Source organism: Podarcis vaucheri (assembly GCF_965113315.1).
Source record: "Podarcis vaucheri genome assembly, chromosome: 13".
NCBI lineage: Eukaryota > Metazoa > Chordata > Lepidosauria > Squamata > Lacertidae > Podarcis > Podarcis vaucheri.
In genome coordinates this window covers 21,315,586-21,337,885 of record NC_138751.1, presented here as the reverse complement: position 1 = coordinate 21,337,885, position 22,300 = coordinate 21,315,586, and the positions used below count along the sequence as shown (strand labels likewise).

General features: G+C 45.2%; 1 protein-coding gene and 2 long non-coding RNA genes across 11 annotated transcripts in view; 1 reads left to right on the top strand and 2 right to left on the bottom strand.

The window, feature by feature from the left end:
* Nucleotides 1-6: 6 nt before the first annotated feature.
* Nucleotides 7-16,957, bottom strand: LOC309517719. 3 transcript variants are annotated; one of them, XR_014213224.1, is made up of 7 exons: nucleotides 15,814-16,957; nucleotides 15,054-15,130; nucleotides 14,109-14,180; nucleotides 5,196-5,259; nucleotides 4,934-4,967; nucleotides 3,081-3,258; nucleotides 7-2,594 (listed from the first exon to the last, which is right to left on the bottom strand). It is a non-coding gene; the product is annotated as an uncharacterized lncRNA (long non-coding RNA). The 3 variants fall into 3 exon arrangements; XR_014213225.1 differs by lacking the exons at nucleotides 7-2,594; nucleotides 3,081-3,258; nucleotides 4,934-4,967; nucleotides 5,196-5,259 and adding an exon at nucleotides 12,839-13,678 and having other exon boundaries at nucleotides 15,814-16,586; XR_014213226.1 differs by lacking the exons at nucleotides 7-2,594; nucleotides 3,081-3,258; nucleotides 4,934-4,967; nucleotides 5,196-5,259 and adding an exon at nucleotides 12,839-13,635 and having other exon boundaries at nucleotides 15,814-16,585.
* Nucleotides 3,494-12,746, top strand: ACP4 (acid phosphatase 4). 4 transcript variants are annotated; one of them, XM_082197046.1, is made up of 11 exons: nucleotides 3,494-3,682; nucleotides 5,830-5,925; nucleotides 6,294-6,380; nucleotides 7,145-7,282; nucleotides 7,978-8,076; nucleotides 9,309-9,404; nucleotides 9,488-9,620; nucleotides 10,040-10,122; nucleotides 10,515-10,621; nucleotides 11,569-11,738; nucleotides 11,820-12,744. In XM_082197046.1, the coding sequence occupies exons 1-11, from the start codon at nucleotides 3,578-3,580 to the stop codon at nucleotides 11,903-11,905; spliced, it is 1,200 nt and encodes a 399-aa protein (XP_082053172.1). In that variant the 5' UTR covers nucleotides 3,494-3,577; the 3' UTR covers nucleotides 11,906-12,744. The 4 variants fall into 4 exon arrangements, with proteins under 4 accessions (XP_082053172.1, XP_082053169.1, XP_082053171.1 ...); XM_082197043.1 differs by having other exon boundaries at nucleotides 11,569-12,746; XM_082197045.1 differs by lacking the exon at nucleotides 3,494-3,682 and adding an exon at nucleotides 3,897-4,141 and having other exon boundaries at nucleotides 11,569-12,746.
* Nucleotides 16,958-17,260: 303 nt separating the features above from the next.
* Nucleotides 17,261-22,300, bottom strand: part of LOC309517722 — a 129,375-nt gene continuing 124,335 nt past the window's right edge. For 3 of the 4 annotated variants that reach the window (XR_014213232.1, XR_014213233.1, XR_014213234.1), the window contains 2 exons: nucleotides 21,580-21,741; nucleotides 20,010-20,243 (listed from right to left, as the gene is read on the bottom strand). This is a non-coding gene — a long non-coding RNA (uncharacterized lncRNA). Of the gene's footprint in view, nucleotides 17,871-20,009; nucleotides 20,244-21,579; nucleotides 21,742-22,300 lie in introns of those variants that run through there. The other variant, XR_014213231.1, reaches the window with a different exon arrangement.

The window sequence follows — 22,300 nt, the reverse complement described above, 5'->3', positions numbered from 1 at the left end:
CGGGGTAGGAGAGGAGAAAGCAGCAACCTCACATTGCAGGCAGCTGCAGCCTCTTTTTGATGTGCAAATATTTGCAGCCCTTTTGAACTCCTGAGTGGTAGCCAGCTTAGTTGGTTGTAGTGAAAATAACAAGTGTCCCTGTAGCACCATAACGAGAATATACGTTTGATGACTCAAAGGGGAAAGTTATGCTGAAAGACTTGGTAATCTTACAGCCAACCACTGCGAAAGCAGCAAAAGGCTGAATTCATTGAAAGTTTGGTATCCAGAAACGTGGTCAGTGGGGGAAAAAATAACACACAAGATGAAAGCATTAAGGAAAACAAAGGAGCCTGACAAATTTAGAGAAATGTGGAATTGCTGCATTTAATAAATAAAAAGAGAAAACAATGTTATCCCAGCTCAAACTCATGGTAACTTAACTTGGATAATGGTATTCCTTCCATGGGGCTGCATTTCTCCTTTGTTCAGTTGCTCTGTTTCCAATGGTGGTTTTGTATTAGGCTTTTGGCCTTGCACCAACTCTGTTGTTAATTGACCTATATTTTGCTATTGCTCCATTATGTATGTTTGTTTATAAAATTAAATGAACACAGATTGAAATATTTTCTGGCATCATCATCATACACTCCAACTGATTTGCCAGGAAGTTTCTTTTTTTCTTTCTTTCTTGACCTTTCCCTGGTAAATAACTGACCCTATTGCTGTGGGGTTTGTTAGGGTTTGCAGCATTGAGATTTTTCAGGGTTTAGCTTTCTCCTCCTGGCCTACCAAGTTTTTAAAGTGCTGGTGGTGCAGGAGGGGTTGGAGCCTAATTACAGTGGTACCTTGGTTTATGAACTTAATCCGTTCCGAAAGTCCGTTCTTAAACCAAAGCATTCTTAAACCAAGGCATGCTTTCCCATAGCAGCGGGGGACTCAGTTTACAAGTGGAACACACTCAACAGGAAGCGAAACATGTTCTTATTCCAAGGCAAAGTTCACAAACCAAAACACCTACTTCCGGGTTTGCAGCGTTCTTAATCCAATTTGTTCATAAACTAAGCTGTTCTTAAACCAAGGTATCACTGTACTGGAAGCTCTGGAATGCCTCTTCCCCACACCCTTATACAGTATGGCTAGTAGCAGCCTCTCATATGCATATGTGTGGAACAGCTACTGAACATTCTTGTGGACTAGTAGCTTTGGTAGTCATTTCCAACATATGCTTTCAGCACTTGGCATTGAAGCAGCAGCTATGGACGCAGAACAACTTATGACTCAGTTTTCCCCAACCAGGATTCCAAACTAGCAATTAAAAAGTCGGAACGCACTTTCCCCCTCCTGCTCTGTTTCATACTCAGCCCCTTCTCTTTCAATTTGTAGCAGCAGCCACCATGCAGGAAGGCTGCCCCATCATTCCCGTGGCAAGAGCTTTCGCCATCTGGACTGCAGCTTTTAGAAGCTGTGGGGGAACAATATTTTGATGCGGCCCAGAGCTCCTTCCTCGATGTTCCTTTATAAGATGAAATAAGGAAGCAGAAAGGTCCAGTATTTCAAAGGCTCTTCTGTTAACGACGACAGTGAATGGCTAGCAACATATGTACCTTACAAAAACAAACAAACCTTCACCCACCTAATTCCACATTCTGCATTTACAAAAGGCAAATCCTGGGTCCGGTACAAATTATACAAATAATTCGTGCCTGGTCCTGCCATTACTGGACTGAAGAACAAGGGGAATTGGCACCTCCTTTGCCACCAAAGGCTTCAAAACATTCTCTCTATTCTGATGTTCAGTGCTGACACCCAAACAGCACTGTCCACAGCCAAGAATGATAGAGGGAGCTATAAGCAGGTTTGGAGGAACACCAAAGTTTGCAGAAGTACAAAAAGGGTTTAGAAAAAGACACTGCATTCAATGACTGCACAGGGTCAAACTCTAGAGTTCACAAGTCAAACCTAGAACAAAATCTTGTAGCACAGGTCTCCTGTTCACTGCTCAGGCCAGTGTGCAACACCCTCCACAACGACACTCCATTCCATTCCCCTCCAGTCAGTCCACATTCTGGGTTGCAGCCAAGTAACTTCTAATCAGAGTATACCCATTGAAATCGAGGGACATGACAAATTTAGATCTATAAATGTCCATGATTGTACTCTAATTTGGTTGGATGTAGCCCAGAATGCTGACACAGTGGTGATGTTGTGATGACTGACTGGAACAGGAGCACTCCCCACTAGAATGTTTTGTCACTGGAGGTTTTACTTGTTTTACTTACAGATTTCTGTCACATAAACCTCCACCTCTGCTGAGGCCATCTCCTGTGAAACATCAAATTCTGGTGACCAGGTGTAAATCAACATGACGCTTCGGCTAGGTGTCTGGCGAGATGACCAGGTGCAAGCGTATCAAGAGCCTGAACTTGTTTGTTGATCTACCAAGAGGGAGGCTGGCATCAGCCATGCAAAACTGGACCCATTAATGTCTGGGGGTGACTATATGGTCCCACATCCTTCAGGTGGTTGGAGGAGTCTGCAAACTGAATTCTTGTTGTCAGGTAACGACGACCTGACATGATTTGACTCCCGAGCCCCTGAGCAAAGCTCCTCAACTTATAATGCTTGCTAACCCAAGAATTACCAACGATAGAAGAATGGCAGATGAAGATGATGGATTTTTTGGAGCTAGCCAATCTAACCGGAAGAGTCCGCGCCCAGAAGGAGGAGGAGTATGAGGAAGATTGGATTAAATTTAATGATTACTTAGTTAAATATGTTAAGTTAAATTAACTGAAAACAGCTTGCAGATACTTAATTGGCTTAGGATTTTATTTAAGTTAAGTGATGAATTAATATGTTTAATTTCATAATGTGAAGATCTAAGGATGTTAATGTTTAAGTTAAATTTTTTAAGAACTGTGATTCGGAAAACCGTTAAAAAGATATGCAATGAAATTCAACCAAGGGGAAGTGAGGAAGTCACTTAACAATGTTAATAAGTGTAATTTTTAACAAGGCTATGATTTATGTTTGTTTGTCTTATGTGTTTGTTTGTTTATAATGTTGGGAAAACAAAAAAAAAAATGGGGGGAAAAAACTTAACAATGCTTACGGGACAGGCAGAACTCCATCAGGAGAAGCTCCTCTTCAGCACATCTCTGTGCAAGCAAAAGGGTTTACCTGCTGAATTTTTGCCAGACACCCAGCGGCTAAACACACAGGAGCCCGGCCAGAAACAAACCCGGCAACTGGTTATCACAGGCTCAGATGTTTTCTCTGCAGGTGGAGAAGGCAAGACGTAATGTCTTGGTTGGGAGTTGTAATCATCAGGGCAAGTGAATCTCTCCCCCCCCCCATTTAACAAACAGGTAGTTTTAAGGGGACTGGCAGGTGTAAAATGGGGGGAGGGGGAACCGACACTCTTTTCACACACTAACACACACACACATGAGCTCTGTGGTGCCGCCTGTTAGATCTGACCTGTCAGCAAAGGAAAACGAGAGATAATTACAGGGTCTGAGGATGGGCCTATATAACGGAAGAGTTTGCCCTCCCTCCCTCCCTCCCACAGTTCTTTTTCCAGGTGGCAGAGACCATGAGGCGCTCTGTAACTCTGGCACCTTGGATTCTCCTCCTCCTCATCCAGGATATTCTGCCTCTCACGCCGGCCCAGGAGAGGACGCTGCGCTTCGTCACGCTGGTACACACAGGAGGGTGGGTGGCAGGAACTAGGGCGCCTGGGTTCTCCAGGAAGGAGCATGGATCTAGCGCTGCACGGCAAGAGGGAAAGGAGCCAGAATACTTTGGGGGCGGTGTGAGGTCTGTGGGGTCAGAGATGGGAAGCAGAGCTTCTGGATTTCTTGAGTCAGGGACGAAGGCGTAGGGTGCATTCTGCTCCAAGCAGAGAGTTGCCTCTCTTTCATTTCATATATTGCTATATTCTATCTTTCAGGATATAAATCCTACTGAGGTGTCTTAGAACTGACATTTAATTACTTACAAACACACACACACACACACACACACAGTGGTACCTCTGGTTACGAACTTAATTTGTTCCGGAGGTCCATTCTTAACCTAAACCCGTACTTAACCTGAGGTACCACTTTAGCTAATGGGCCTCCTACCGCCGCCGCGTGATTTCTGTTCTCATCCTGAGGTAAAGTTCTTAACCTGAGGTACCGTAACCCAAAGTGTTTGTAACCCAAGGCACCACTCTCTCTCTCTGTGTGTGTGTGTGTGTGTGAATGACTTTGATATTTAATTAATTATAAAAGTATGTCAGTATCCTGTATCATAAAATATCAAGGTGGTGTACATTGTTAAAACAGGGGGGAAACCAGTGTTTTTAAACAATAAAAACACAGAAAAACATTAAGGAGACTGGCTATTGAAAAACGGCCAAAACTTTGTGTTGTTTCCAGTGTTGGTCAAACGCCACTGAAATTAATGGACCCTAAGTTAGTTGTGCCCATTCATGTCAATGGATCCAGTCCAAGTCTGTCTAACCGTGGTTACAACCCCATCATGGTGGGTGGGGCAGTTCTGTACTGGAAGGGCACCAGAGATCTGTGTCTGCGCTGGGCACAGAGACACATCACACACCCAGAGACTTGTAACACCTTAGAAACTAACACTTACTGGGGCATAAGTCTCCATGCACTTAAGACCACTTTGTCAAATACCTGATGCTGGCACACACACACCTTTTTTTAAAACTGATCGGTCTAATAGCTTGTTTAGTCTCAAGAAGGGTAATAACATACTAATTACTTTACCCTGACTCACCCAATCCCTGGCCACTTTGAATGAAAATGTATTCCACAGAAGTGCCCGAAAGACTGCAGGCTTCGTATTAGGAATACACCCTTAAGGGGTGGGAGGGGAGCGTTTGAGAGGGATAGTGTGAAAAACAAGTATTAGGCCTATTATGAAATATATATATACTCACACGCATAGGATGGTTCTCTTGTAATGCATCAGATCTGAAGAGGAGTAAATAGAAATTTGTATTTTTAATTTCTTTAAAGGGGTAGTTTTTATAGCACTAGATGCTATAAAACAGAGTTGTTGTTTTATATATGGGATGCATAATTAAAATAATACCCGTATAAGCACATATTTGTTTATTTTGCAATACACTTGGTGCATGTCACGTAAACTCAAAAGTAAAAATTATAAAGTGGCTGTGGTTGCTTTTCTTTGCCCCTCACCTGTAAATGAATTGGTGCAGGCATCTTGTTTCTGGTTTACAGACTGACCCTCCAGCAGTGCCATCTATTACAGAAGGGGAAAACACGTGTCTGTTTCTATGCATGTGTGTGAGAGAACTAGATAGCAAAGGGTTTGTGTGTGTGTGTGTGTGTAGGTGGAATAATATGGAAGGTAAATCACAGTAGCTCCCATTTTGCAGACCAGGATCACAGAATCATAGAATCTTAAGAGATGGAAGGTACCCAAGGGTCATCTAGTCCAGCCCCCAGCAATGCAGGGATCTCAGCGAAAGCATCCATGGCAGACGCCCATCCAACCTCTGCTTAGAAAGCCTCCCTGGAAGGAGAGTCCACCACTTCTCGTGGGAGTCTGTTCCACTGCCAAACAGCTCTTACTGTCAGAAATTTTCCAAATGTTTACTTGGAATCTCCTTTCCTGTAACTTGAAGCCATTGGTTCGAGTCCTACCCTCAAGAGCAGGAGAGATAAAAAGCATGCTCCCTCTTCCATGTGACAGCCCTGAAGATATTTTACAAGTCCAAAGATTCCTGATCCTGTAGGTTAGAAATTTGAGGGCAAAACTATCACTCGGTTTGCTGCATGTCGCTGTTCTGACCCCCTTCTTCTTTCTTAGGTGTATCGCCATGGTGACCGATCCCCTCTGGGCACCTACCCCACGGATCCCCACAAAGCGGCACCCTGGCCACAAGGCTTCCAGCAACTCACTGAGGTGGGGGCTTGGGGTGCGTGTGTGTGTAGGGGGTGGGATGAGCACTGGAGGCAAATGGGGCACTGTCCCTGTCTGGCTGCCTTTTTGCTTTACAACCAATCAGGGGCTGGCTCTCCCTGCCATTGGCTCAAGCTCCACCTGTTTTCTGCCCTGCCGATCCCCATGGTCACCTCCAGCCACAACTTTGGGAAGGGGGAGAAAGGCACTTGCCAGAATTTCCATGACTGGAGTTTTTGTGTGAGTGAAGGCGACTGATCTCAGCCTTCGCTTTGCACTGGAGCAATGGGACAGCCCTGTTTTGGAGGACGCTTCAGATCTTTCTCTCCCCCCCCCCCCCGAACTTGCTTTTTCCCTTTTGTCTGCTGCAGGTAGGTATTTTGCAACAGAAGGCACTGGGACGATTCCTCAGAGAGAGATATGCTGGCTTCCTGAGTGCATCCTACAAACCACAGGAGGTAAATATTTGTTTGCTTATTTAATAAAGGCGATAGATATATTCCACACCAGCATCCAATAATTCACAAGGCAGCAAATATGAATACAGTAATAAATATATATAAAGCATGCAACAATTTAAGTATTAGCTGACATGCAAAAATAAGCAGCAGCACCCCTAAAATGTATCCAAACCCATAACACCAGCTTCACCCACCTTTAAAAAAGCTAATGGGTGGAGGGTGAAGCCAGAGGGAAAAACTGGGTGGCTCTAGAGGCCCAAGTGGACAATGGAGGTTTTTGATTTTTACATCGCACCTTTCCTCCAAGGAACTCAATGAGGCATACACAGCTCTTCTTCCCCTCTCCATGTTATTCTCATAACAACCCTGTAAAGTAGTTTAGACTGAGAGATGGTGACTGGCCCAGGGTCACCCAGTAGGTTTCATGGCTGAGTGGGAATTTGAACCCTGGTCTCCCATGTCCTACTCCAATACACAACACTGGCTTCCCAGGCTATGTTCCGGCCACACAAAAGCCCAAAGCTTCTATGCTCCCACCAACACAACTCTATTGTCCCTTTAGGCAGGCAAGCGACATTAGCATCACAGGTCAAAGACACATTCCAGCCAGGCCAGAGCAGCTTGAGAGGGCGTAGTGGAGTCCAGTGAGATGTCTGGGCTTGGAGAGTCTCAAGGACAGAATAAATAGCCCCACCGGCACTCGGGGACAGCCAGGGCTTTCACCCGCCTTGAGGATGACCAACCATTATGCCCCTTTCCAGATCTATATCCGCAGCACAGATTACGACCGCACCTTAATGAGCGCCCAAGCCAACCTGATGGGGCTCTATCCAAGCTCAGATCCAGAGATCAGCTGGAGACCTGTCCCCATCCACACTGTGCCTACTAAGTATGATAAGGTAATCCTTCGCAACTTGCCCAGATTTTACTGGTTCTTATCAGCTGCTTCTCTGCTTTGTATTGAGTTTCCGTGGCATTTTCTTATATTGCTTTTATTGAACACCATCCTATGAGTCTTCCATTGTAAGGTGGTCTATGCATGAAACAAATGTATTTTTTGACAGAGGAGCTAAGGGAAGTGTTTCCTGAAAAGGGGAATGCCACTTCACAAAATCCAACTTTATCAAGAATGAGTTTCTTTCTGGCTCTTTTATTTTGATGCCTTGCCAGATTTCTGTATGAGTTCCATCTACGCCCTGCATTTTCATTCTGGTCAAGCTTATAAATTGGGACAGAGACTCAGTAAGTATATTTACCATTTAGACCGGTGTCGTGAAGTCTAGCATTCAATCCACTACACCAGCCTGGTAATCTGGCAGATATTTTGAGCTATAATTCCCATCAACCACCTGTGCTGTCAGAGGCTGATGGGAATGGTCGCCAAAATATCTGCCTGACTCCAGGGTGCTGAAGACGGCTCTACACGGCAGCCTTTTTTTGGGCAATGCAAGAGTACACAGATGTGAAAGTGAGATTCAACCAGTGTTCCTGCTTCTGAAGTGTAGCCCCATAGTTTACATGTGGGAAAGGCAAGAGGGGTCAGCTTTCCCCAAGAATCAGCTTTGTCTGTCTTTTCCTACCCTGCACCTCACAGCTGCTGAAGCCGCCAACCCGGAACTGCCTACGATACCAACAGCTGATGGGAGAGACAATTAATTTGCCAAGCTATCAGGCTAAAATGGAGACCTGGAAGGTATCAGGGAAAGGTGGGGTTGGCTAGGAGGAAGGGAGGGAGGGAGGAGGGGAGAATGGATTCCAAAATCAGGATTTCTTCTTCATCCAATTCATCAATCCAACTCTTTGCACCCATTCTAAGAGGAATGGACCATCTGGAGGGGGAGTCTTCTTCCCTGCCTTGATCACTCAGAGGATATATATGTACTACAAACTTAAAGCAGGTTTTATACCACTTTAATTGACCCGGCTTTTACCCAAAAGCAGCTTGGGAAATGTAGCTCAGCATGGATACTTTAGTGATCCAAAGCATGCACACCCCACCTCCCGAAAATCATGGTTCCCAGGATTCCCTGCAGAGTGATTTACATTATACCAGTTCGCTTGTCTTGTCTTGCATTGCCATCGACAAGAAAACTGACTGCCTTCTTTTGCTTAAGGCAGCCCTTTGTTTACTTTTGGAAATCGCTGATGGCCAGTCTAGCACCCAATCTGAGTGTTTTTATTATTCATTTAAAATATTCATATACCGCTTTGCGGGGCAAGAATCCGGGGTGGTTTCCAAAAAATTAAAGCTAAAGCTTTTGAATATAATAAAAAACATTAGTAACAACAGATACAAGATAAAAAAGGAATACTTTAAAAAAGTGCCCAGTGATGTAATGCAAACATGTTTATTCAAAAATAAATTACTCCTAGGTAAGCACTTGTAACAGCCTTTGCCAATCCTAGTGCCCTTCAGCTGGTTTGGACTACAACTCCCATTAGCCCCAGATAGCACCTTGTTGGGCCTGAGGGCACATTCAAGAAATCTAAGAAACTGTCATGGGAATCTCCCATTGCACAGAAGAAAAAACTGATGTTCAGGACCAAAAAACTCTACACAGCCCAAAATAAACAAAAAAGAAGGCTCACATACATAGTTTTAAAATATATACAAATTTGAGAAAGGCAGGGGCCCTTAGGCCTAACTTAGTCATGTTTATTAACTCTGATGGGTCTAGTCTTGAGTGAAACAAACACTGAATACCATCCATAATGGGTCTAATTGTGGTGCCAACACTACATGGAAGTGGGTTTTCGGAAGCCACACCACTTCACTTACAACATTCAGGCCTATGTCAGTTTATGTGGACATAAACTGGTGTTAGTAAGACCATGTAGGATAGTGGAACCAGCTTTCTCCAGGAAAAGCACATTGAAGTTCCAGTCCGTTAGCTAATTCTTCTTCCCTCTTCCCTCCCTTCCCAGGGCTTTATGAGAGAGATGGCAAACCATACAGGGCTTAAAGAGGAACAGCTGACCCTGAGGGGCCTTTGGAGGGTCCACGACTCCCTCTTCTGCCAGGTAGGCATACTGCACCGCATAACTGCCTCCCCACAGTTTGCCTCCAACCATACCTTTCTCTGGTGTTTTTTCTTTCCTTGCAGAAAACACACAACCTGACCTTGCCTAGCTGGGCCACACCACAGGTCCTGGCCACCCTTTCAGAGATGGAAGCATTCAATGTCGAAGCCCATGTGGGAATGCATGCAAGTCAGGAGAAGGCCCGATTCACTGGAGGTAAATTTTAATCAAATTTAGAGAATAAACATTCTAATGCTGCTTTGACAAAACACGGCACTGGAAAATTTTTTTGAGGAGGGCCCGTTCACACGGCACCTGAAAATTCACTATTTTCCAGTTCAATGTGTTCCCCATTGTCCTCGCCAGATCCATACATGACCAATTTGTGTGTGGGTTATGACATTTCTGTGTTTGTTTTTTTGTTACTATGGTTTTTCTTCCACTCAACCCTTCAACTGCTGATGGCGCATCCGCCAGTGGTCAGCACATGTGCTTGCATGACTCTCATTTTTGTATGCAACACAGCACCCCCTTGACCCCCAATTATTTGCAGAGCTGCTAGTTTTGTGCCTGTTGGTCAGTTAGTCTTTGACATAGGACACCCCTCAGTCAACAGTCTCTCTCCTTCCTTGCAGGGATATTACTTGGCGCTATCCTGAGCAACTTCTCCAAAGTAGTGTGCCGAGATCTGCCCCTGAAGATGATCATGTATTCTGCTGTAAGTCTTTCCCCACCTTAAGACTTCAGAGAGACCATGTGGGAAGATGGGGTGTGTGGTTTAAGTGTGTATAGCAGTCTGCCTGTTTAGAAGGATCTCGGGGCTATTTAGTGGCTTCACTGCAAGCAGTCCTTTTTGAAAGTGCTAAAAATAGTCTCACTAAAACTAGAACTATAAAACTAAGCCTGCAAACTATGGAACAAACTTATCACATGAAAGGGAAACAGGAAGTTCCTGAATAGCACCCTTCATGATGATGAGGGGGAAGCAAAGTAATATCTAGTCTGCACATGAAAAAGTGGCATGTTTTAGGGAGGGGGGGCATAGCAATATATTGTAAAATGCAAAACAAAACATGTTGGCTACATTTTTCCTGTTCACCTACTTTTTAGCATGACAGCACCTTAATCGCTCTTCAAGGAGCCCTGGGCGTTTATAATGGTCCCCCTCCACCCTATGCTGCCTGTCATGGGTTCGAATTCTACCAGGAAAGCAATAAGTAAGTCTGGTTCCATCTGTGGGGCAGGAAGAGTTTCTCTTGTTTTGCTGGGTGTTGAATTTGCTCTCCATCACAGAAAGGTTTGGTGTGTATGTAAAAATTGCACAGGTGCTGATGAACTACTGATGATTTATCATCCTGGTGAAATAAAACGCTGGCAGTATTTTAAGAAGCAAAAAAATGTCCAGCCTTCAAGGCTTGTGAGGGTGAGCTTAAAAGGCTTCTAACTTGCAGCAATATCCCAGGGAACAGAATGTGCTCAGGCTTTCAGCTTCCTCTAACTCTGTGCCCAATAGAACAAATTATGTACAATTGCTTTTCCATGAAGAACTGAAATTTTTACTTGTTGAAAAAGCAGCTTATACATGCCCCCCCCGTTCCTTTTGTGGCTTCGCTATCCTCCCACAACTCAATGGTAGACACATTACTTCACATGCAAAGGATCACGCAGGTTCAATCCCCAGTATTCTCCAGGTAGGGCTGGGGAAAGGCTCCCTGTTTGGAACCGTGGCATGTTTTCCCTTGTTTTCTTAAATTAAAAGCCACCTTTTGGAGTACGGTAAGTCTTCTCTGTCCAGTTTTTTTAATTTTATTTTTAGTTCTGACTTTGATATAAGGAAACATTATTATTACTACCCTTTCTTAAAAGTTGTCCTCTCCAAACCAAGGAGTACACCATTCGGAGGGACTCTCTCTCTCTGCCAGCTCCTAGTATCCCTTGCAGTATTAACAGCTGCCTCCCAGTGACTTGTCAGCACATTTGCAGTTGCTGACACATTGACACAAAGCACACAAGGCAAAGAGGCTGAGACAGAACCAGAACATTTTGAGAGACACTGCAGGAAGGAAAGCACCAAATATCAGAGCCAACGTTTGGCAGTGCGGGGTTATGGGAAGAGGTTAAGAGTGCAATCTTTACTAAGCTCCTGTGTTTTCCATCTTTCCAGCTCCTTCAGTGTATCCATGTTTTATCGGAACGAAAGCAGCCACCAGCCCCACACATTAGCCCTGCCTGACTGCCCCACACCTTGCCCACTGCCTCTCTTCATTCATCTTATGAAGGCAGTCATCCCGCTGGACTGGGATGCCGAATGCCAAAACCCTCGGGAAGGCACAGGTAAAGCAAGGTCTTTTCCCTCCCCCTGGGAAGAGGGTCGCACTGACTCTCCCACTCACACCTGCTCAATTCCTTTTGCAGGGCGCACCGTAACAGCGCTGGCTGTAGCAGTAGGCCTGCTGAGCACAGCATTAATAGGAGCAGGCATCATGTACTGGAGGAGGTGATGGGAAGATGGGCTCATGGCAACCACCAATCACCCTCATGGGAAGAGAGAACAGCCTCTACATGTTGTGAAGTGTGGTCCAGTGGAGCCAAGGGGGGCAAACTCAAGACTCCATCCACAGAAGCTGATGGTCCAAGCAGCACAGGCAAGAGGCACACATTTACTGTAGGGAATTATTAGGAGACTTAAAAATAAAGCAAGTAGTGCAATGCTTGTGAGTACTACACTGTGTGTACCTTTCTGTCAGACATGGCAAGGGAATTCCTATGCCTCCACATTGTTTAGAGGGCCCCATGCTTTTCATTTTAGTATGTAATTTGCTCTGACAGACATACACCAATAATTTTTAAAATCGGGAGTTGGAAGGGACCTTGAGGATCATCTAGTCCAAACCCTCTGCAATGCAGGAATATGCAGCTGTCCCATAGGGGGTCAAACCTGCGACCTTGGTGTTATCAACACCACGCTCTAACCACCTAAGCTGTGCTTAATGCCTTGGCTTCCCCACAAAAGACACCTGTGGTAGGATCAACATCTGGATGGCCAGATTTTCTGTACCTTGCCAAAAAGATGCCTGCATGTGAAAAACATTAAGTACAACTATGCAAATAATAAAAGATCAAACCTATCCATTCTGAAGGAAATCAGCCCTGAGTGCTCACTGGAAGGACAGATCCTGAAGCTGAGGCTCCAATACTTTGGCCACCTCATGAGAAGAGAAGACTCCCTGGAAAAGACCCTGATGTTGGGAAAGATGGAGGGCACAAGGAGAAGGGGACGACAGAGGACGAGGTGGTTGGACAGTGTTCTCGAAGCTACCAGCATGAGTTTGACCAAACTGCGGGAGGCAGTGGGAGACAGGAGTGCCAGGCATGCTCTGGTCCAGGGGGTCACGAAGAGTGGACACAACTACACGACAACAATGCAAAACCACTTATTGTTTCCAGATTTTATTGAGAAAAGTAAATGCTGCACAGAATAACACTGCCCCTGCCTGGAGGCATACAATTCAAGTTCTGTTTTCCCCAAGTTGAAAGGAGTAAATGCATGACAAGGTTGTGCAAAATGCAGCATTCTTGGCAAATATCCCCAAAGATATTCATGCTGCTTCAGAATCCAAGGTGAAACAAAGGAGGGTGTGTATGGCTCATGATCAACAATTTATTTAGAGCATTTGTACCCTGCTCTTCAACCAAGGAGGTTACCAGCATGACTTATATGCAATCAATAAAAGCAAGGCAGTTCCTGCCTGCAGGCTTACAATCTTAAAAACACAACACACAAAGGGAGGGAAGAGAAAAGAAATCAAACTCAGGTACTAATCCTTAGTTTTTCTTTTAATGACCAACTGGAAGTTCAGGGGTAGGAGGTGCCTGATACTGCCAATCTTTTGGCAAAGCTGATGGAATAATCCCTGCTTCTGATGGAAGCTCAACTCAACTGCTCTTAATAGAAAGCTGCAGCGAAGAGCCAAGCTACTTGGTTCTGAAATCAAGAAACTTGCTTGAAAGAGTAGGAGGCTGGTGATCAAGCAAAGTTGGGGGAAAGGTGTATGTGCAAAGGCTGTTTAAGATGGAAGGCAGTGGGAAAAAATCAGTGGATCCAATAATAATAATAATAATAATAATAAATGTTATCAGTGACTTGCTGATAGTCCAGGAGATTCTTTCAAGATTGTGGGAGAAACCCATCCATTTCATTTTTTGCTGCGGGCATCCAGCTTGGCTGAGGCTGGGTGGGAAGAAATATGCCACATGAATTAGCAACGCAGTGCCTAGGGAAAGCCCACAGGATATGACGGTGCTTTTAAAAGGCTGCTGACTGAATCTTGAAGGGCCCTGTATCTCGGTCAGAAATAGTGTAATGTTCTTCTGGAATAATGGGACTATCCCTGTACAAGTTTGTTCAGGAACTTTAGTTATTCCCTCAGCCCAGCCCCAGCAGACTAAGCCTTTTGGCCCCATGGAATACAAATCCAGTAAGAGAGCATTTACTTCCCAATTTAAAGGCTGTTAATTTTTAAAAAGACGCTCCCTGATACATGCCTCAGCGCTACAAAGCACACACAGTGAAGTACCTGCCTCTTAAAATAAATGGGAGGACTGACCCCTGTCAACACAACCTTGGCATAACCCTTTAGGATCAACTATTGTGTTTTTCAATGCCCAGATAATCTTTCCTCTGCCTTTCCTGCCCAGTTCTACCTGTGAGCCGTTAGGGCATGTAACCAGTTGCATCTTCCTGCCTGCAAGAGCAGAGCTCAGGTGTTCCCATATCTGGAGGAAGAAAGCAAACAAACCATGTTGGCAAGACTTTTTTGCACACTATCCACAAGGTGTAGCCTAGTTTCAGTTTCACAGATCATTCACTACACATATTGGATTTCATGCCTGCAAGCACATTTTCCCTTCCTGCCACTCAGTTCTTTTTTTAAAAAGAGAGAATATGTAAAGAAATTAGGTGCATCACAATTTCAGGAGTAGCGAACATGATACTCCACACTATTGCTGGGACTGCAGTTTCCACCCTCCCTGGCCATTTGCTATGCTGGTGAGGGCTGACAGGAGCCCAACATTTGGAGGACACCATGCTGGTGACCCCCAACACAAACTTCAATATCTAAAAAGTTGTGGCAAATCATGAGTATTGCTTCTCCACTCCAAATTCCCAACTCGCTAAGCAGCTTTAAAACGGGGTGGTGGTGGGGCAATCTGGACAGCATGATACACTGGCCCCTTACCATTAAAAATGTTAATTACTCCAGCTTAAAAGAAATGCAGTCCCGTACTTCCATAAGCTATAACACACACAAACTTCAGCACTAAACAATAGGAAAAGCTCAACTGCTGCATTGTGTCATTCCTAAGCCATTCATGCTTTACAGGCTGATGGAGCGAGAGCATTAATGCTAGGAGACCAAAGTTGTCCCTCTTCAGACACACGAAATGCACAGCCAAGTAGGGACTCTCAGATCCAGAACCCCTCAGTCTTCTGGAGTGTCAAGTCCCCAGAAGGCACCCAAATCATCACAGCGATCGGAGCCCAGTGCTGACATCATTGGGGTACCTCATGTTCCCGACCCACTTCTAGCACTGCACTAACTCTGTTCCAATACCCCTCTTCCAACTTGCCATTAAGTGAATGCTCACCAGCCTTGGCTGCCACTGAAGCACCTAGATTCAACTTGCGAGGCAGATATTCATCTTGGGTACATCATCAGGATCACCTAACAATAAAAGTATTGTAGTTAGGAGCTGGGAATGCATGGGACTATTTCCCTATATTAGATCAATCCATCACCACCCCTACCCAAAGCTTTGCTGTACACCTGGATGAGAAGAGAGCAGAGAAAGATAGCATCCCAAAAGATTTTCACAAAATTCAACTAGTGCTGCCGGGAGAGGCTTTCATTCTCCAGTGTTTTGCCATTGTATCCTCTGCAGGAAGCCCCAGCCGCCACAACTGCACACACATGTCTCAAAGTTCAACACACAGACCTAATCCCACCAGAGCCTTCCCCCCACAACCTCAACCTTCTGGGATCAACAGGGATTCTGCTCCTCAGTCCCCCATGATGTCAAAGGCATGGGGGGCACTGTCATCGTCATTGCAATCTGCGCCCAGTGCTAACATCATTGGAGGAACCCTGTGGCCACAGCACTCCCACCTACACACAGCAATGCTCTCCTGGCTTACCATGCACCCCAATCTCCAATGGCAGGAAATTTGGCTCATATAAATACAGGACTTGCCAGACCTTGCATGGAACACCCAACGAATGCACCGGGACTCTAGAGGGGGAGATGGTGTTTCACTCTTTACTATCTAACCGAAGTGCCCAGAAAACCTTCTATAGTAGCTCAGGATTTCCCAGGGCAACAGTATGAAATTTGGCAGGGCAACACTTACCCAGTACCACAAGTTCCTCGGGTCACTGGAGGCCCAAGATGGATGCTCCATTTTAAGCAGGAGATAGACAAAAAGTATCTCTGTAGGAAGGGAAAGCTGGTTAGTAAAATATGCCACTAGAGGCACTCTTCCAGAGTCCTGCCTGACAGCACACTACAGTACATTCCTTATACCAGTCCCTATATACACCCTTGTCTGCCAGTTTCAGTCAAAATCCCTTTTCTACCCCCCACAAACCCCCCCCCGTTAACTACCATGGGCGTAGCCAGGATTTTTGTTAGGCGGGGGCAGGCCTTTTGTTGGGGAGCAGAACCTCAGCCATGTATTGTTATTGATTTGGGGGAGGTAGCTGCCCCTCCCTGCCCCCCTCGGCTACGGCCCTTAATTAAACCTTTTTACAAAGCTATTCTCCCTTATGCTGCTGAGCCTCATCAATCCTCCTTTGACTTTACACACTCAGCACCTTTATACAAGTTTTTAGCCCTCCCGTCTACCCGTCTACATTCCAGTTTATTCCCCACACAAGCCCTACATGTCCTTTCCACTATGGGTCCCTCTCTACCTATCTGCACCCTAACGCCGCCTCTGCAACTCCACCACCCAGCTCTTATTCTAAACCTCTTCCTCTCCCCCCAACAGAGAGCCTAGCAGCAGAAGCGGGCGGGGGTATGGAGAAACCAATAAGGAATAAGCAACTCAGTTATTCGGCCCGTTGCCCGCCCGCCCGCTCGCCTTTGTATCGCGCAGCAACCCGAAACCCCTGCACGCCGCCATTTGAAACAGGAAGAAGTTTGGCCGCACGTGGCCCTTTTATACTCCTGCCTCGCCCCGCCCACACCTTCGGAGTCCGAACTCGTCAACTCTCGCGCGCGGCCGCCGTCCTGCGCGTGCGCATAGCTGATGAAATGGAACGCGGGCCTCGCCTCTCCCCTCTCGTAACGAGGCGCGCGTGCGCAAGGGAGGGGAGGCAGAGCAAGGGGGCGTGATGTTCTGCTGGTGGTTTTTGCGAGATAGTTTAGTGGCGGGAGATTCTGCATAGAGAAGCAACTTTGGCTGGCAGGCAAAGGAGTCGAGGGTTCAAATGCCTGTTTGGCCCTGAAGCTCACCGAGCTCCCTTCGGCCATTCAAAGTGTCTCACCTTCCTCACAGGGTTGTTGTGACTATAAAATGGGGAGGAGATCCGCTTTGAGGTTTTATTTTCTTTAATACAACTAAGCGGTCATGGGCGTGGGGCAGCTGCCCCACCCACCCCAGATCATGTAAAACAATAGAAATACTTAACTACCGGTAACTGATAAGTCACGTCGATTCTGCTCCCCCCCCTAAAAAAAAACCTGGCTACGCTCATCAAGCAGTATATATACGTTTTAGTAAATGAAAACAGTGCACTCCACCTTGAGCTCCAAAAAATAGGTGGGACAAAAATGCAAAAATAAATAAGTGCTGCTGCTGATGATGAAAGAGCAGTGGGTAATCTCAGTAGTTTTAAACCCTGGATTTGATGGTATTAATGTGAACACCCCCACCCTTTTACATGGCCATATGCATTGCGAAGCATGCAATTTTGGGATAGTTCAGTCGGTAGAGTGTGAGACTCTTAATCTCAGGATCCTGGGTTTGAGCCACACCTTGGACAAAAGATTCCTGCATTGCAGGGGGTTGGACTAGATGACCCTTGTGATCCCTCCCAACTCTGATTCTAGGATCTCTTTCGCCACCATTCCATGTTTTGCAAGACTTTTGCATTGCTATGTTACAGCAAAAGACAAAGAGTTTTAAAAAGTGATACTCTGAACATGTGCAATTTCAGACTGTAACTTTTCTTAAAGCATAGACCTGTCCTGACTACCATAGCCACTTCTGTTGCTATTCTGAATACCAGTTCCTGGAAAGGTAGGAGGGAAGAGTGCTCTTGGGCTCAGGTCTTGCTGGTGGGCTTTCCATACGCATCTCACTGGCCACTCTGAGAACAGGATGCGGGGCTAGATGGACCACTAACCTGACCCAGCAGGCTCTCCTTATGTTCAGATTTATTGAGCCCTGGTGACACGAGGAGCCTGTAGAAGAATTGAGACTCAAATCAAGACGCAAGGTGAAATCTCCATCCGCAGTACAGTGGTGCCTCGCAAGACGAAATTACCGTATTTTTTGCACCATAACACTCACTTTTTTCCTCCTAAAAAGTAAGGGGAAATGTCTGTGCATGTTATGGAGGGAATGCCTACGGGTGGCATGCCTACGGATTTTCCTCCTCTAAAAACTACATGTGTGTTATGGTCGGGTGCGTGTTATAGAGCGAAAAATACGGCAATTCATTCCGCGAGTTTTTTCGTCTTGCGGTTTTTTTCGTCTTGCGAAGCACGGTTTCGGAAAAGTTTTGGAAAAGCTTCAAAAATCACCAAAGTCTTCAAAAACCTCAAAAAAGGCTACCACACCACGTGCTATGAGTTGCTCCTCAAAGTCAAGTCGCAACTGTATTAACGGTTTTAAGAAAAAGGAAACAAACTTGCAAGACGTTTCCGTCTTGCGAAGCAAGCCCATAGGGAAAATCGTCTTGCGAAGCAACTCAAAAAACCAAAAACCCTTTCGTCTTGCGAGTTTTCCGTCTTGCGAGGCATTCGTCTTGCGAGGTACCACTGTACCAGAATTGGGTCTTCCCTTGCCCTTTTGTCTCAGGTTTTGCTCCCTCTCCTTCCTCCTGAATATAACATTATTTCCTGTAAATTTATGCCATATTCTCTCTCACCATGACTGCACCTTTGATGTCTTCTTAATCTTCTACAATGGAAGTGAAGATGGTTCCTGGTTTCTTTCGGTTCCATATTTGCAATTTTGGAAGATGCAGGCAACATTATTGTAAATGGGTGGGAACTGAACATCTATGCACCCCAAAATAAGTCGTTTTGGGCACAACCTGGATCATACATCCATGCTAAGGGGAGAGGGATGTATGATTTGGATCAGCTGTATGACAAGACAAGCAACAACAGAAAGAACTTTTATTTACACCAATTTGCAAATAGAAATTCTCTTTATTATCTATGGAACCACCCTGGGGTGAGATGGGAATTACAGTACTGGAAAGATGATACATAACTGTATTAGTTAAAACTACAGTAACAACAGTGATATTTGATGGCACAATATATGGAGATGACTATTCACTTAGTTGGCTTGACGCTGAAAACTAAGCCAGTGCAATATGAACATAGTGTCCAGATCACAAGAAGGAATCCCTCCACTGTGTGGGAAGCAGGAGGCCCTAGGCTTCAGCCTACTTAGCCTATACATAAATCCAGCACTGCCTAAGTTCCACTCAGAGTAGATGTAATGAGGTGAGTAAACTTAACTCAAAAAGTTAAAGGACCCCTGACAGTTAAGTCCAGTCGCGAACGACTCCGGGGTTGCGGCACTCATCTCGGTTTACTGGCTGAGGGAACCGATGTTTGTCCGCAGACAGTTTTTCCAGGTCATGTGGCGAGCATGACTAAGCTGCTTCTGGCGAAACCAGAGCAGCGCACAGAAACGCCGTTTACCTTCCCACCAGATCAGTACCTATTTATCTACTTGCACTTTGACGTGCTTTCGAACTGCTAGCTTGGCAGGAGCTGGGACCAAACAACGGGAGCTCACCCCGCCGCGGGGATTCCAGTGGGCAAGTGGTTTAGACCCCAGCACCACCCGCATCCCTAAACTTAACTAAACCATCTTAATTAGCGCCACTGGGTCTACTCTGAGTAGGACTAGTGTTGATTACAACCTGGGGTTGCCATTTTTCAAAAAGTTAAATATATTTTTGAGCTATTTCTGAGGACATGGGCTGCCATACGTCTGGATTTTCCAGGACATTTTTTTGCCAATTTTCCAGATATGTCCGGACATGTGCCAACTCTACTATAACCAAATATTACTAGCATTTAGCACTTCTTGTAGGAATTACTGAGGTGTAATGGTGCTGGTTTCTCTTTCGTTCCAGGGAGGAATGTATGAATTTGCACATCTTTAGCAATGTGTTGGAGGAGGCTTCCCATCACGGCTGCAAACATTTGGCAGGTGGCTTGAGAGAAACTCTTAGTTTCCATCTTGAATGCCAACCACAGTACCAAGTAGAACGTGCCCAACCGCAGACTGCCAGCTCATCCTAGAGCTATGTACGAGAAAATGATACTGCTTTCCTTTTTTTTTTTTTTAAATGATACTGCTCTCTATAAATCATGGAGGATAACAACCACAACGTGACCCTTTCACCAGATATATCCAGGTTCCAGAACGTCTAGTGCCATGAGGTCTGTATGACCCCATTTTATCTTAGCTGGAAGTAAAACAAATGTGTTTTACCTGTCACAACCCTTTGACTCCCTTCTCTCTGCTATATCTGGGTCACTGGAAAACTCATGGCCCTTTTAATGTTGCCCACTTCCTGAGAATTCCTGGTATAGCATCCAAAAAAAGAAAGTTCCAGTCATTTTCTTCATAGTCTTTGAACAAGCCCATCCTCTGGGTGGTTCATGCCCTCAAAATCGCAGCTGAAACTAGATATGGCCCCGAAATAGACAGTTTGTTAATTCCTGCCCTCAGAGGCTGAGCCAAGAGATGGGTGTGGGAGTCGGATGGGGGGCGATATTTATAGGATGCATCTAAGAGAAGAAGCAGAACGAAGGCAAAATGGCATCCTACTCTTCCCCAGTTTTTCTCCGTAAGGACAGAGTGGGGCTACCCTGTTGCTTCTGTTTGTTTCATTGTAGTGACCTCCAACAGCTGGAGTGGGTTCTTGTGATAGTCACACTGCTTTATCTACAGCGGCCAGGTGACAACAATGCACAGGGAGGCTAGACTTCTGTGAGGCTATCTTGCCAACACACAGAATACAACACCTTATACGGCATTTGGAATCTCGGGAAGCTAAGCTTTCATTTGTACAAAAACAGTACAGTGGTGCCCCGCAAGACGAATGCCTCGCAAGACGAAAAACCCGCTAGACGAAAGGGTTTTCCGTTTTTCAATGCGCTTTGCAAGACGAATTTCCCTATGGGCTTGCTTCGCAAGACGAAAACGTCTTGCAAGTCTTGCGATTTTTTTTTGCTCCCCCCCTTTTTCTAAGCCGCTAATAGCCTTTTAGCTGCAAAGCCGCTAAGCCTTTAATAGCTGCTAAACCGCTAATAGCGCTAATCTGCTAAGCCGCTAATAGGGTTGCTTCACAAGACGAAAAAACCGCTAGACGAAGAGACTCGCAGAACGGATTATTTTCGTCTTGCGAGGCACCATGTAAGTGCCTAGTCCTTATGACTGTGGAGAAAAGAAAGGGTAAGTTTTTTATATTAATGACAGCCTGTGGTAAGTTAATGAAACACCCAAAGACATTGGAACTGGCTGCTCCTGTTCCCCCGTTTTTTTATACACCTCTTGCCCTCTGGTCCTAATGTTCCAGATGTCTCCATTTTCCTCCTTCAGTTGCAGTTAGGTAATTTTAGATTCCAGACTTGGCATGGTGTTATGCCGTCCCCCTGCCCTTCCCCCCACTTAAGTTGGTGATGAGTATTACTTCAAAATGAGGTAAGCCAGGTCTGCTAATCGTTCTGCTGGGTGGGGCACTGGACCTCTACCCAAAAGCCCTGAGTGTACCCCCCCCCACACACAGAGCAAACATTCTGAAGTCCAACACACACACACACACACACACACACACACACACACACACACTTCAGATACTACAACCAGAATTATGTTTGCAAAGAAAATATTTGTTGCTAATTTTGCTTACTGTACTGCCTTAATTTATTCCCGTTGCACCAATCAGTGACTTGGATTGTAGGCAGGGATGGGTGAACATGCCCATTTTGGTTTCTCTCAGTTTCTCATTCTTCCAATCTTAAATTCAGTTCTCTACATTTCCACAACTCTCTGTGATTCTTTTCTGGGTGAAAAGTCCTATGGAAAGTTCATCAGCATGTTAGTACAAGTTTATCTTAATATACACATGCTTGTATGCAATTTTCCTCTAATATACACACTTTTGCACAGCAGTTTCCCTTCGAATAATGTCCTTTTGCACATTATTTTCACTAATGTGTGAAATATGCATGCTTTACCCAGGTATTTACATTTTTTTGCAAATGACTGGAGAACTACATTGCAAAATTTGGAGAAGTGCAGATTTTGAAGGATGGTTTGCATTTTGCGAATTCAGCAAACCTAAACAAATCCCCCTGCCATTCCTAGTTGTAGAATTTGTAGGTTTTTCCTGCCTTACAGTATTTGGGGCCATAGAACTTTTGATTCATTTGCTACCTGAAAATGTAGCAGGTACGAAGATCTTCTGAGATCCTTTGGCAAAGGTCTGTTGATGAGAAACATCCCCCCACAACCACCACCTTAGTAAAACATTTAGAATCTGCTGCCCATATGTATGCTATGTCGTCCTCCTGGATTAGAAAAGCCACTCTCCCCTTAGGTTTTGGAAAAGACCCAGGGGTGCAGCTGTGGCAGC

Bases quoted from the DNA above. Each gene is read 5' to 3' on its own strand.
- ACP4 (XM_082197043.1), top strand. From the start codon at position 3,578: ATGAGGCGCTCTGTAACTCTGGCACCTTGGATTCTCCTCCTCCTCATC. The intron at 9,621-10,039 runs GTAAATTTTAAT...CCTTCCTTGCAG, and splicing joins GAAGGCCCGATTCACTGGAG to GGATATTACTTGGCGCTATC. The intron at 10,123-10,514 runs GTAAGTCTTTCC...CCTACTTTTTAG, and splicing joins AGATGATCATGTATTCTGCT to CATGACAGCACCTTAATCGC.